The sequence below is a fragment of the Harpia harpyja genome, chromosome 1, assembly GCF_026419915.1.
Source record: "Harpia harpyja isolate bHarHar1 chromosome 1, bHarHar1 primary haplotype, whole genome shotgun sequence".
Classification (NCBI taxonomy): domain Eukaryota; kingdom Metazoa; phylum Chordata; class Aves; order Accipitriformes; family Accipitridae; genus Harpia; species Harpia harpyja.
This window is the reverse complement of record NC_068940.1, coordinates 77,096,951-77,111,962: the sequence shown is the minus strand read 5'-3', so window position 1 is coordinate 77,111,962 and position 15,012 is coordinate 77,096,951. Positions and strand designations below refer to the sequence as shown.

The window sequence follows — 15,012 nt, the reverse complement described above, 5'->3', positions numbered from 1 at the left end:
GCAAGGCTGATTTGGTTAGGTTTTGGGTTGTTTTTTTTTTTCTTCTCTTTCCTAAGACTATGTGAATAAACAATCACCAGTCATGACAGAGAAAATAAAGGAAGTCCTCAAGTGATTTCACAGAACATTATGGTTAACGAAGAAGTTCTATAGCACAGAAACTACTGAGAATTTGCTAAAGACTATCTAGTAACAAGGTAGACATTTGGAAAGGAAACTTGCTATGATGAGACAGAAGGAGGAAGAGATAGCTACAAAGACTGAGAAGTTACAAATAAACAGCCAAATTCCAAATACACAGCATCTCGACTGAAACAACTGAGACTTGAAATAGAACTGGGTGTGAGCCCATAAACATGACATTCTTTCACCAGAGACTAAGTCATGCCTAAGACTTTCTTTGTGTCTCCTTCGAGTTATCCTGTAATGCAAATCCTGAATAGAAATAAGTTATTGGAGAAGCTGAGAGTAAGGCTCCATACATCCAGGAAAGGATGCAAAGTGTATTAAAGGTTTGACTTTACATATATTCTCCTTTCAGCATTCTTTGCCTTCTCATTTCCTGATAGATAGCACCACAGCACTTATTGTCTGGAATCCTCTGTAGAAGAAGAGAAAGGGAGTGGATCAAAGGAACTAGTCTGAGGCTGAGACACATTTTTCATTTAATATTTATGAATATTAAAAAAGATGAAACCACTCCAAACCCATTATTAGCTGTTTTCAGTAACCCTTTCAGAACAGCCCCAGTTAAAATCCATTTAGGAATACTCCCTCTATAAGATATCGATCAAAGAAATAACTGCAATACAGATGATAAAAAGCCAACCAAACAGCTGTATACTACTCTCATTGCACCTTGGAGCCTTTTTGGTGTCAGCAGAAGCTACACACAAGGTATGAAGAGTGATTACAACCTTTAATATCTATAAAATCATTCATCTAACATTTACAGACAGGTAATTCCAAAAAGAGGAAAGGTGATAACAGTTCTTTACATACATCATAAGAAAGAAATCCAAATATTGAGGGTAGACTTTGATGCAAAAGTTATTTTTTTCCTTTTAATTACATAATGCATTGTATTTTTAATGTGTTTACCTCCTCCCCATCTCAGACACCTTGCTAAGTCATTGCCAGTCCCAAGAGGCAGGATAGCAACTGGAGGATGCTTAATCAGGTTCGCTTTCTCTGTGAATAAAGAAGGAAAAAAACGTAACTAAGGAACAAAAAAATCTAATTGTACAGTACTGATACAGTAACTGTGTCAGGTTTTGTTTCAGTGAAAGACAGTGATACATGTTTTGTGTATGAGATTATGCTGCCTGCTCAGCCACAAGCATTTCACCAAGCCACTCCATTATGCAGTCCCTTCTGCAGTCAATATTCAATCCTTAATCCTAATTTACTCGATTGTTACCACAAGGACTTTCGTAACCCATAGATGTGATATACATTCATAAACAATGATGCTCAAGATCTTTCCAAGACTGAACATGTGCTCTCTGTTGCTCTGAACTCTGTCATTCCCAGCTACAAATGTAAATGAATAATAGTTAAGGGCATGAATAATGAGATGAATCTTGTACTTTTTCATGTGAGTGACCATATTTGTGTTTAAGCATGTATTCACTTGGATTCATATCTACACATGAGCACCATTACCAAGAACTCCCTGAAACCAACACCAGGAATTAAACCTGCTATTCAAAATGAGCATTGATCTATCTGATCAAGTCTTTAAGTCAATATTTTGTATTTAATAAGTAATGTTTTGAAATGTATGAACTTACAGTGCCTTTTCACTCTTTACCAGTACTTTTCTAGCATTTCAAGCCAAAGGACCCTTGTCAAGAAATACAGCCTTTCTGAAAGCTGGAGGTGGGACAGCTATCCCCCAGGTATAATATTTCAAATATACAATTTTTTAAATTCCCCCTTTAACTGGAATGAGTAGCATGTCTAGTTTAAAAGTTATACTTGAATAGTTAAGCAATCAGCTATTTTGTTCACAGAATTAGGCACAACTATCAGCAATTCTCAGCAGGAGTTTATATATCCTATGGAGGTGGCAGGGACATCTTGTTATTTATCAATTTCTCATCAATACTTTAGGAAGATTTAACATTCACAGTACCAGTGTACGGCACATCTTTAAGAAAATTTGATATTTAATAGAATAATTAAAAAAAGTTTAAAAGTCTCAAACTGAGGAGAAAAAAGTTTGGGGTTTTTTTCCCTTCCCCGCCCTCCCCTTTTCTCCTTTCCTTTTTTTAATTTCTTCTTCCTTTACTCTCAGCTTCTTTGTATATCAGATCTCAGATTCTTTGTATATCAGGAGATCAGAAAAGAAAAGATCAAACTAGAAATTGTCTGTTTTGCAAAACAGGTGATTTCTTAAGCTTTTTATGCCAAAGGGCTTTTGTTCACTAAAAGGCAGCACTGAAAATCTATTTCCTGCACCTATGAAACAAATGGATCCTGGATCCCCCAAATAATTTCTTAGTTCTGTAACACAAAAATTGGTGCAGAAGATAGTATTTTACGAAGACAAAATGGTCTTTTTTCAAATAATGCCACTGAAAGAGAATGTAACTGCGTGACATTTTAGACTTCATGAAAAAAGTGATGACACAATTAACAGCTGCAAAACTTCACCCCTTCCTTCCAAGTTTAGGCAAAACACCTGGTATTTATTTACATTCATTCACATCTTTGAAAGCTATTTGAGAGTTACAATCAACAGCTTGCATCTGCAAAAAGTTGTGGGTTTTTTTTTTTTTTTTTTCAAATGAAGATTAGAAATATGCCTTTGCCATCATCCATTCCTTCATGACATCATTTTTACTTTTCACTGAACTTGAAAAGGTTTTCTGGTTCCCACCTCCCACAAAGCACACACTTTTAAACATCTAAACTTTCAGCTGAGTCTTTTGACCTCTCTGCATCCCCTTCCTCATTTCCATCATCATACAGTCACATTTTATCTCTGCAGCTTCTCTAATGCCAAATAAATGATCATGTGGTGTGGAAGATATTCTCCCTAATAAGCCTTGAGAAGTTTAACTCTGTAATATCTTGACTTCTGGGCCTTCCTAATGATTCATACAGAGGACTTCACAGCCAACTGACTGAAAGAACTCCAGAACTGAAATGGCTGTTAGCCAATTATCTCTGTTATGGGATAATGGAGCACAATAAAAAATTTGGTAACTGAAAAAGCAAATGAGCTAAGGTAAATGGTCTTAAAAGAAACAACTTAGATTTGATTCAGTTTGGGAAATAGACTTTGAACTGAAATTAAAATATGTTGATTCAAATTTCTTGCTTTCTGGAAATCCAGAGGACTACAAACACTGGACTTGTCTGGAGATTTTGAATATCCTTTGCAATTTCAATATCCTTAAAAATAATTATGTCCCAAATTAATAAATGTCCAAAATTTAAATGAACAAGATCTTGTTTGAAATAGCTGTATCCATACTTTGGTATATAAGGAAGAGCAGTAAAATGAACAGCATGAATCAAGCAAAACTATGTAAACGCCATTGATTACCTATGCAATCCAAAATCCAGCCTACTGTTCCATCTCCACCACACGCTAGTACTCTGAACTCAGGAACATCTCGGAAAAAATTTAACCTAAAAACAGTAATTGAAGATATCTATTTAATTATCATAAATGCATTGTGCATTATGCAAACATTTTATGGCTTAAGACATTTCATTTAATAGTAAATGGCAAGTGAACACTTGAAATAATAATCATGAGGGCTCATGCATTCATTTTTTAGACAAATACAATCCAACGTTGTATTATCTGAAAAATTTAATATGAAATTGTTAATTCAAGGGTTGTTACAGTACACTAATACTAGAAATAGCTTGGACCTGATGGTTAATTCAAGTCTTTGTCTCAGTTCAAATCTTGTTTGAAACTATTATCAGAAAACATTATCTGTTTACCTAGTTGTAAATGGACATGTAGTCTCTCAAGACAGAAAAGTCTAAGGTGGCTAAATCTATTTGCACAACATTTCCTTGTGAGGTGCTAGATATAAAAACATATGAAAACAGCATATTTCTGATAGTACACTAATACGTAATAAGCTGAGCATTCTGTGGTTGATAGAAACAACTTTGCACCATGGTTTAATACAAAATAAGTAAGCTTCAGATTGAATTCACGCATTCCATCACCCTACAAACCATATTTTAAGAGTGAAATATCTTTGGTAATATTTGCCTGGCTGTTTCTGCTTCCATACCCATTGAGTGCTGGACAGTATCACCACTTCATTCAGTACCAATGTTCCATAATGCTGAAAAGTGAGGATATATTAAACCAACTCTAAGTTGCAATATTTTAAAAGCATCTTTTCAGGATAGCTTTTGACACATACTGAAATTATCCCTTACTCACAAATTGTGACGAGACCAAAACCTTCCAGTAATTTTGCTGAACTACTATATATATATGGGGGGGGGGGGGGGTGGTGTATGTACATTCACATATATTCTATTCATTAGTCACAGACATCTTAATGCATATTCTATAAGCTAGTGACCAGATGTGATTTCCAGTTTGCAATTATCTAATAAATGCACAATTAGTACATTGTACCCAAATTCTTAAATACAAATAAATACACACAATAACTTGCAAATGTTTAATTCAAGCTATTTTCCATATGAAAATTTAATGCTGCATGGAGAATGGTGTTCCTGCCCCTTGAAAGGTTTAAAAATTCTTTTAGACCTCTTGATAAAATCGAGAGCACAGGAAAAACTACAGAGTAAAAGAAAGAGCATGGGAGAAGGAAACGAAAAGCGTGATGGTCCAAAAATGTTATTTAAGATGTGGAAGACAACAGGACAACTTCATGTTGTATTAGTTTTAGACCAGATTTTCTAAGTTAGCAAAGCTACACAGAATTAAGCCCATCACATTGTTGTCCCACTCCCTCTAATTTTATCTGCTCAGAGGAGCTCTTAGACAATTTCAAGTGTCAAGTACAATGTCTGAAGGATGCTTACTTGTTCTGTATTAAACCCTCCTTTGCCCTTCTCACCTCTTAACATTCTACTTCACACATCTGCAGGACAAGTGCTATAGGATCTCTTCTGATCCAAAACGTCGTGTGCCAAATCTGACTGGGTACACTTAGGGAACACATCTTCTAATAAGCATATGTGCTGAGAGACCCTCTGCTGGAAGTCACCTCCTACCAGTGCAAGAGTGGGCACTGAGATATGCCTTGGCCCACAGGTGCGCATCTCTGTCACTTCACAAGACCTGGCAGAGAGACAAATGCCTCCTATCACCAGCATTCCCACTTAGACCCAATGTGTTTGGTCTGTAAAAAGTTAGCAGATTTAATTATGTTGCTCCCAGTACTGAGGGTATTTCAGATTAATTTAAAATCAAATTATAGCCCAGAGGTGACAGCAGGGTACTAAGTTCTATAAATATTTAAGTATTTCTACCACATGTAACAGATGTCAAAAAGAAAGTCTGGAAAAAACAAATAAACAAATAAACAAAACAACACCAAAAGTACAGGGTTGATGCTAGCATTAATCCAGATAGGCAGAACACAGACCTAAAGCTCTGTCTCCCTTTTTATAAACAAGCATCCTCATCATATGGCTATCAAACGTTCTTTTTGTTTTGACTTCATATTTAATGTTCATCAAAAAAGTATACCTTCCCAAGAAAGTGGGGGATTGAAGAATCTAACAAAACCATGTTGTCAAAAAAATTCTCAGTAAGCTTCATTCATATTTCCCCTGGAGCATTTTATATTCATACACAGTGAATTTTCCGAACAATTTCATAGTACAGCATCAAGTTCACATGACACTTTCTTTTTATGAATTTAAATATAAAAATGATATACTTTATATAACTATATAATACATAAAATGCATAAAGTATAATATACCTTACATCCTATATTTGCATATATAAATAGTGTATATAAATATACTGTAACAAATATAAATATTTATAAAATCAAATTAATTTATAAAATTAAATATAGTTATATAATTATATATGTAAATAAATCTCATTCATTGAATTAGAATGTGCAGCCTACATTAAGAGTTGGGAAGGGAACATGGTTTTCTGTTTATAAGGTTTCATTCAAACTTAGTAAGTGTTGTAATTGTAAAGAATTTGACAGATTTCTTAATAGAACTCAAGGTAAAGAGCAAGTATTGCCTATCAAGATAGCTTTAGTCAATTAGTGTTTTAATAGCACCTGTTATTTCTTATCCACAGAACATTTTATATGGTTTGGAAAAAAAAAAAATTGTTGGAGAAGAACTTAGTAAAAGTGGTTTGAAGAGGAAATAAAAAAAAATGGAAGTCATTGTAAAGGCGTTGTGCACTATCAGACTAAGGTAAAGGACCAGAATAGAAAACTTAGTCCTGTTTTCTTGAATTGATTTATAAAATTGTACAAGGATCCTAGCTATATATAATAAACATCAAATAACATAAAAATATAAAACAGTACTTACAATGGATCTCTTCCCCAAAAGTTTTATCTCTACTTTTTAAAAAATTATTATTATTATTTTTTAACAATTTAGATGATTACTCTTTACATAGCACAATACAACAAGTATGACAGTAAGTACAAAGGACAGACGTCCATTATATCAATAATCTTTAGAGAAATTATGTCAATAACCTTTTCAGAAATTAAATAGGATAGGAGAAACAGGTAGATCAGAAACTTCAAAACATGTATTTTATAGGTATCAAATTAATTTGTACTATAATTCACACAGAAACATTTAATACAACACGTTATTTTGATAATTTTTTTTTTAATGAAGAAAAATATTGCCACTAGAAAAAATTCCCCTTTTATTTATGAATATGAGAATAGGTAGATATTCTTTTATAAAGAGTTGATTTTTATAGACATTATAGTAAAAAGCTTTCCCACATCACTTAACATGAGTCAGCAGAGCTAGAATGGTACCTAAGAACATTAGGCTGGTACAGACTGTAACCCAAGTTACACCTATTCTTCAATCACTGGCAAAAAGACAAGAAGGATCAGCAGAACTTCTACTCGCATCCCCTACCACAGGACAAACAAAACTCTTGATACATTTGGGAATAAAAGATGAAAAGGCACAACTATATAATAATCCACAGGAAGACCAAAAAGAAAAAAAAAATATATGGCTGCATACTAAGGCCTTAAAACAGCAGGATGTTTTTGCTAGGTGAATTGTTAGATGATTCTGGAAAATGAACCATTTTTCTTTCTATTGCAAAAGGTCAATACCACCAATCTTTTAATGTGGATTACAAGAGATTATTATATTTGATTGTATGTCTATCATCAAAATTGACAAGATCATCTAATTCTTGCCTGATGATCAAATTCTTCTATCATTAAACTGCAGTTTCCCTTTTTTTACATCTCCCAACTTTTCACACTCTACAAAGTTCATAAGCATACACATAGTTCTTGGTCCATGGTCAATAATTAAGATAGTAAATGGGCTTAGTCATAAGACTGAGCTGGAAAACCTATAAATAGATATCTTTATCTTGATAGCTCCCTTGTAAATTGACCTGTTTCAGTCTTCCCTATTCCAGTTTCCTATCTGCTGGAAGTAAAACAAGTAAAACAAATAAATTTAAACCACTGAAGGTGTTTGATGCCAGCCTATTTTTATTTTATTTTGCCAGACACAAGGATCACACACAAAGGCAATTATTGAGTTTCTGCTGATAAATTAGTAATTTCCACCTGAAGGATGGCAACTGTTTCAACTACTTATACTACTCTAATTCAGTTTCTCATAATCACCTCATCAAATCCATATAAATGCAGAGAAACTATTTACGAATAAAACACCAATGCTACAGGACTTAACTATTTGCTGTTGAATCACGCATTTATAATTGATTTATGCACAGATAGCCCCCCCCCCCTTATTCTTATAGAACTGTTTTAGGAAATCCTGCCCCACTCACAGTAAAACTATAATAAAACATAACTTGCAATGCTTTCCACTTAGGTACCTCCACATGATTTTTTCCCTCATACCCAGCAGCAGCGTACTATGCAGAGATTTCAGGTGCTCAGCCACACAAGGTGGCATAACAGCAGCACTGTGTGAAATAGTTCAGCCAGTCATCTTCACTCACAGTAGAAGCAAAAATTATAACTGTCAATAGCCCAAGCAAAGAATAATCCACTGATATTGGTATCTCAGGATAGGTATCAGCTAAATGTAAGGTAAATTGCAAATTATCAGTGGATATAAAAATACTATTTAACTTGGTAAATTTCTCCACTGCAAAGAAGATCAAAGTGCAAAAAAAAGGGAACAGAACTTAGTATCTGCCTACATTAGGGAAATTTTCTCTTAAATACTGTAAATGGTGTTAGAGTTCATCTCGTGGCTCAAACCCCTGTTTTTACTGAGCTGCTTTTACAGTTACCCCTGGGAAATTTGGATTCAGTTTTTGGAAAAGGAAAGTAATTTAGAAATAGATGATCAGTAAAATTTGTGAATACTTTTGTCTCACAGCTTCTCAGCCAATATTACTATACACAGTACATGAACTTTGCCAATTACAATACTTGCATCTAATTGTAATCAGCTGCAAGATAGAGGACTTCAGAAGCTCTGCATTATGATTTACAAAGAAACTGTATTAAAAATTATTTATTATGACTTCTGTTTCAAAACTTCTATATCCACAGTAATAAAGTAGGCTGGCCTTAAAGGTATTGAGACAATAATATTGAATCAATAAATACGTAAAAATCATTAAATTCAGCAAATATTTATTTTTCATAAAGTGTGACATAAATCAAATACAGTAGTATTAACAAAATTTCCCTGAATGGCTTCTGTAACTTGTAAGTTTGATAATTACAAGTGAACTAGTACAACATTTGCATATTACAACTGAATTTACACTGTGTGTGAATGAAGTGAATGAAAGATAAATGTTCACCCTAAATATCACCAGCTCGAAGCAAATTAGAGCCCGCTAAACCTTCATTAACAGATTCGTGTTGAGAAAGGACCAATCTGATAGCTATATTACACTTCCAGGTGAGCCCTATAACTTAGAAACATTGCCTACTTGTGAATTCACAATGCTGGGTTTAATCTAGCAGTTTCACTAATTTAGATGTTCAACTCACCACTGATTCTTCCTAAACTAACTGTCCATAGGAAAGTACCAAGTGGAAAGACAAAGCAATTGCACTGTTGCAATGTTTACTCCTTTATTGTAATGACCATATTGCTGTCATTTTACTAAACAAAGCAAATACAATCCCTGACAAATAGTTATTTACTTGAGAATACAAATGAAAACTGAACACAGTTTTTCCTCTTCTAGACTGCCAAGCTGAGCTGGCCATGTAACTGGACAACATACATACTTTAATCTCATTACAACTCTCAGTTACAGTTTTCTGTATACTGTAACGACACAATTTATGAGACAGTAATTCCAGTAAATCACTCTAATAAAAATAGATTCAATAAATCCAGTTTATCATTGCATGGGGCAATATATTCCTCTGCTGGAACAGCATTTTAATGTGCCAAAGTTAAGTGGTAGATGCATATATTGCAGCCGAAAATACTGTTTTCAGTTCATATTTTCTGAAGACAAAGGTGGCTGCCAATTTCAAATCACAGGCTTGCTAAAAACCATGATGGCACATTTAGAAAAACAATATCCCAGTCCTTCAGTGTGTGGTCACATGGGATATTGAGGCACTCCATGAGTATAGGGGACATTTTACTGTCAGGGACCCAACACCGAAAACATTGGTCCATATGATATACTTCACACTCAAAAAAAACATTAATATCATAGAATTGTAGAATGGTTTGGGTTGGAAGGTACCTTTAAAGATCATCTACTGCAACCCTCCTGCCATGGGGAGGAACATTTTTCACTAGTCAGGTTGTTCAAAGCCCTATCCAACCAAAACTTAGGTTTTCCTTAACTATTGCTTAAGATGTATACCAACCTATTTTTACAGTATAGCATTATAGTCAGCAGATGGCCCCAAATCATTCTGATACAGACATTGAACAATAATGATAGTGTCACACTATGATCCCTGCAAGAATGAAATTTGCTTCATCTGCGTAATACCCACAGGATGGATAGCAGCCTTGCAGATTTGGGAGAGATATATGCCAGTCAGAAGAAGAAATACAGAAGCATTTGTGGGAAAAGTGAATCAATTTATGCTGGATAGTGGGTGGTGTAAAGATGTTGGATGTCATATGTTCAGAAGTAACTTAACTGTAATAGTCAAAAGCTTATTTTGGGGTGACCGGGAAAATAGAACCAGTTCAAGAATGTGAGAAGAGCAAACTAATAAGCAGGCTAAAGGATGTGACAGAGGCTTTTAAAATAGATTTCAGACAAAGGCTGTAAGTGTGTGGCAAACTCACTACTGAACAATTACAATGGTTAGGAGAGAGGTGAATGAATCCGGCTCACAACTTTGGAGGTCTAGACTGAGATAGGAGTGGAAATTGGTGATATTTACAATACTTAAAGATTGTGCTACGTATGCAGCAAACACCACAGATGTCATACAGGTAAAAATATTGTTAAACAGCTGTTTAAAATATATCTCTAAACCCAAGGTTTAAGTTTCACATGTGAAGACTTACTGAATTCTAAGTACTACTGATTTATGGTGCACAACAGTAATTTTAATCATTAAAGTACCCACCATGGCTTGCTTTGCCATTCTTTGGCAAAAATGTAATTCTTCCAAAGAAGTACAGACCAGGTTCACGGTTTTGTTCAGGAGAAAATAACTACACAGTTATTATCTTCTAGAAATATTCTTGGTGCATATGTCTTCCCAGAATACTCTGGATATTCCAAATGTCCAACAGCAAAGAAATGCTCTAGCAATCAATTCCAATAATCAGGGAAAATAGTGTAATTTTCAAAATAGGCCTATTGCTTTGTGAAGTTATAAAGGCCCAGGTGCTGTAGATTCCCAACTAAATTACAGAGTAAGTTGTAGGGATTCAGTTTGGCTGTCTTGGGCATCTTTTAAGTGGATGGAATTTAAGATTTAAAAAGGCCTGTTGAGGTAAACTTGCGGATAGAATTTTAAAAAATACTTGCTCTCCAAATTAAATGCTAAGGGAGTTACAAAGAAATACAACTTTTGTGGATATAATTTCTATTATAGAGTATAAAAATAACATAAATTAGACATTTTAAATAATAGACTTAAGGGAACGGGAGCCTTTTCACAGGGACAAAGCCTTTGTGAAACGGTGACCTCTCTACAGAGTCATGTGGGTCTGTGGCTCGACTGCTAGTCATCCAGCTATTATTTACCTCTCTGTGAGGTGAACAATAACTGAATTTCAGATTCTTCAAGATCATTAAATCCACAATAACAGTTGTTGTCAGAAGTAGAAGACTCCTATAGAGATATAACAACCAAACAGGGAAACTCTTTTCAAGGCTAAAAACACAGGTGCCAGGCACAAATTACACAATGTATCAGCCTGGCAATTTTCACGTCACTTTGTTAACTGTGGCAGTCTATAACTGTGGAGTACCTTTTATGCCTGTGTTCAGCTGCAGAGCTTACAGGGTTTCTCCAGCTTACCGATATCTCTCTACTCCCAGATAAAGAATGTCTAAACCATTAATTATTATACCAGTATTTAAAGTGTACTGTTGCCCTTTGGCTGAGAGCTCCTTGATTTTCAGGCCTCGCAGCAGGTCAGTTTCCGTTGTTGGAAAGGAATCAATGTCAGAGATTCAGCTGCCGTGCGATTTATTTGCATCATGTACATATTTTTATGTAGATTATGTACATGAGTCTTGACATAAACAGTTCTGAAAACCTTAGCTTAGGCATGCTAAGAAGCTACAAGAAACGTTTTTGTGGCTGTCCCTGCAGTTCTCCAAGTACCATCCCATCTATTATGAAAGTAGGTGACACATCCACTTGAGCAATTGCACATTCAGACAGCAATACTAAAATTCATTGCCAACTTGTTCAAAATATTTGTCTGTTGACCTGCTACACGCCAGCATATTTATAAAAAAAGGCACAATAACTGATATTATGGAAGGGGGGTGTGTGTTTTGGGTTTTTTTCTTTGCTTGTTTGTTAAGGGAGTGGTTTGAAAGGGAAAATGAAATGTATTATTTCCAGATTTCAAAGAAATTCAAATATGGGACTCCACTAGTGGCCTTTCTTGCTCTGAACAAAGATTATTTTAACCCTGTTCCAGCTCAGGTCTACTAAGGAGCCCTTTATTCCAACACATTTCCGTGAAAGAACATGGTTATCCCACTGAAGAGGAAGAACGAAAGACCTACTGATTGAACTGTTGGCTTTTAAAAAAAAAACACAGTGGTTTCACAGTCCCCCTAAGATTTAGAATTTTATTGGCCTCCTAGTTCTCTTGTTTTTCTCTCTTATCTAAATGGGATATACTTAGATGTTTGACAGAAATGAAGTGGAAATATTAATTCATGTTAGCCATAGATGTTTGGAACTCAAGCTAAAAAACTTGTGAATGTTATCTTCTTGGTTGATGACAGCAGCCCTAGAGAAAAATACCATCATAAATAAAAAAACATTAACTTGTGGGTTAAAGCAGACAGCTTGGCTCTACCAAAACCATGCAAATTCTACCCTAATACAATAGACATTCTATAGGTTGAGTAAACATGTCTGAAATCAGTATTAAAAAAAGCCCCAAAACCCAAACCTCAAAATAGACTCAATTCAAATGTATTACAATAATCATAAATGCTTTAAAATAAATATTATGTTTATCGCTTTCCACTAAATAACAGTAATTGGCATAAAGGATACACTTTTGTTTTTCTCTGTGCTGTACAATACCCCGCTCTGTTCAATTTCAATCTAAATGACACATATGACAACATTAAATAAATGTAACATTTTGATTGACAGTGCAGTATAACTGGCATTATAGAGATGGATGAGTGAGTGGACGGATGGATGGATGGGCAGGTTTTATTAGGCAATCCAGCCCTCACAGACAGGGAAACAAGGACTGGCAAGTGAAATACAGAGTTTGTTCAACTGCTCACTTAAGGGACAAATTATATGCAGCCTACATAGTACTGCCAGGGGCAAGAAGTGATGGCAGAAGATAAACTGGAAATTTAGGATTATTCATTTCTGTGGAATGAATAAAAAATATACAAAACAAGCTTAATAAAATGCAGTGTCTGTTTGAAAATTAATTAGAAATTTCTTCAAAGTGACTCTGAAGTAAAACTATTTTGATTCCTAATAGGAAGAGAAATTGAAAATATTTTCTAAAAAACACTGCCCTGGTTCAAAAGACTAAAGTTTAAATCGCTTCAGTGCAGGGTTTCGGTTTGAACTTAACACTGCCCTCTTGTGCTTCTGTCTTAAAACACATTTTCCTTTACATCACAAGATACATGAAAAACAGTAGGCAGTAATGGACAGAAATGCAGTCAGTAAGTGGGGTTTGATATTTTTTTTTTTCAGTTTGATTTTTTTTAAAAAAAGGTTCAATGAAATAAGATGAATTTGAACAAAAATATTTCAGTTGTTTTAAAAGTTGCCATCTCAGTCTCTAGCATGGCATTTCTATTACACCGTATGTAAACCAATATTGGTTACTAGTTTTGTCTCAGATAAAATTTCTTAGAAATTCCTGAAATAAGTTTCTGCAGTTTTTCTAGTCTACTTACTCTTTGGACTAAAGTTACTTAAATTTACCATACGTGTAAAGACTAGCATAACAAAACACAAACAATAAATACCATTTGATTAATAAAACAGCATTAGCATTCAGGTACAGGATAAAATTACAGGCATGAAAGAAATCATGCATGTCATTATTTCCAATTTTTGAGCAGGTTTTGCACCATTCTGCAGGTTGCACATTAGCCACACTGTAGTGCAAGATATCCTGAGAATCTTAACTTCAAAAAGGATTGGGCCGAATCCGCTTTTCACTTTCATCAATGCTATACATATCCCAAGTCTAACACAACAAATGGACAGCTGGTTTAGAATGGTTTTGAGAGAGAATAGCTTCCTATATATTTGGCCTTAAAACCAGAAGTACTGGCAGAAACTGTCAGAGCATACTTTTTCCAGTAATCTATCTGTGACAACTGCAATATAACTTTGCAAGGCACAAATCACATACATTTCCACCTTCATCTTACTTTCCTCCAACTTAAAAGAAAAAAAGTCCAAACAAATAAAAACTCCCAAGATTAAAAAAAAAAAGGTATTCAAACAACAGTGTAAACTTCCTATCAGTGAACATGTATCTCCTAATATCCTTCTGCAACTCTTCTCACTGATGTAAAATTCCATGTATCAGTGACATAACTAAATAACATCCAATACATACAAAATTATACACAGACCAGATGTTCATGGCTGGTCTGTCTGTTTTCTTCTACCAAGTATCCACTACTTAAAAAGGAGACAATTTCAGGTGGCAAAAATTGGTATTTGATATATTGCAATTCTCCTCATGAATGCAGAATAGGAAGAATCATGGAATAAGCATGTTAGGTGAGTGACTGCAACACTAGCCAGTTCAGACAACACTTCAGTCACCGTAAAAAGTCACTGCCAGCATAATCTAGCCTGTCCCATCATTTTCTGCTCACTACATCCCCAAGATCATGGAATTGATAAGGAGTGCACAGCTACTGTAATTTGAAACAACATTCTATATCTGACATGCATAAGAATATATATATACACACATTATATATATATATTACACAGACACATACATATGTGCATATACATGCTTATGTAGAAGAAATGTATGTCCTGCAGGTCAGTCTTTGAGGCTGATATTTCTAACATAAAAGTAACCCCCACATTAACTCGGGTTGCTGATATAGCAGTAAAAGCTGCAAATAGAATGAAATTTATCCCACAGTTCTTATAGAGTACTGCATGGTTATCAGTA

General features: G+C 34.7%; 1 protein-coding gene across 6 annotated transcripts in view; it reads right to left on the bottom strand.

Moving 5' to 3' along the window:
- Nucleotides 1–15,012, bottom strand: part of DGKB (diacylglycerol kinase beta) — a 365,482-nt gene that overhangs the window by 205,292 nt on the left and 145,178 nt on the right. For all 6 annotated transcript variants that reach the window (XM_052801099.1, XM_052801089.1, XM_052801081.1 and 3 more), the window contains 2 exons: nt 3,557–3,642; nt 1,102–1,191 (listed from right to left, as the gene is read on the bottom strand). In XM_052801099.1, coding sequence (XP_052657059.1) covers nt 1,102–1,191; nt 3,557–3,642 — 176 coding nt within the window. The remainder of the gene's footprint in view (nt 1–1,101; nt 1,192–3,556; nt 3,643–15,012) is intronic.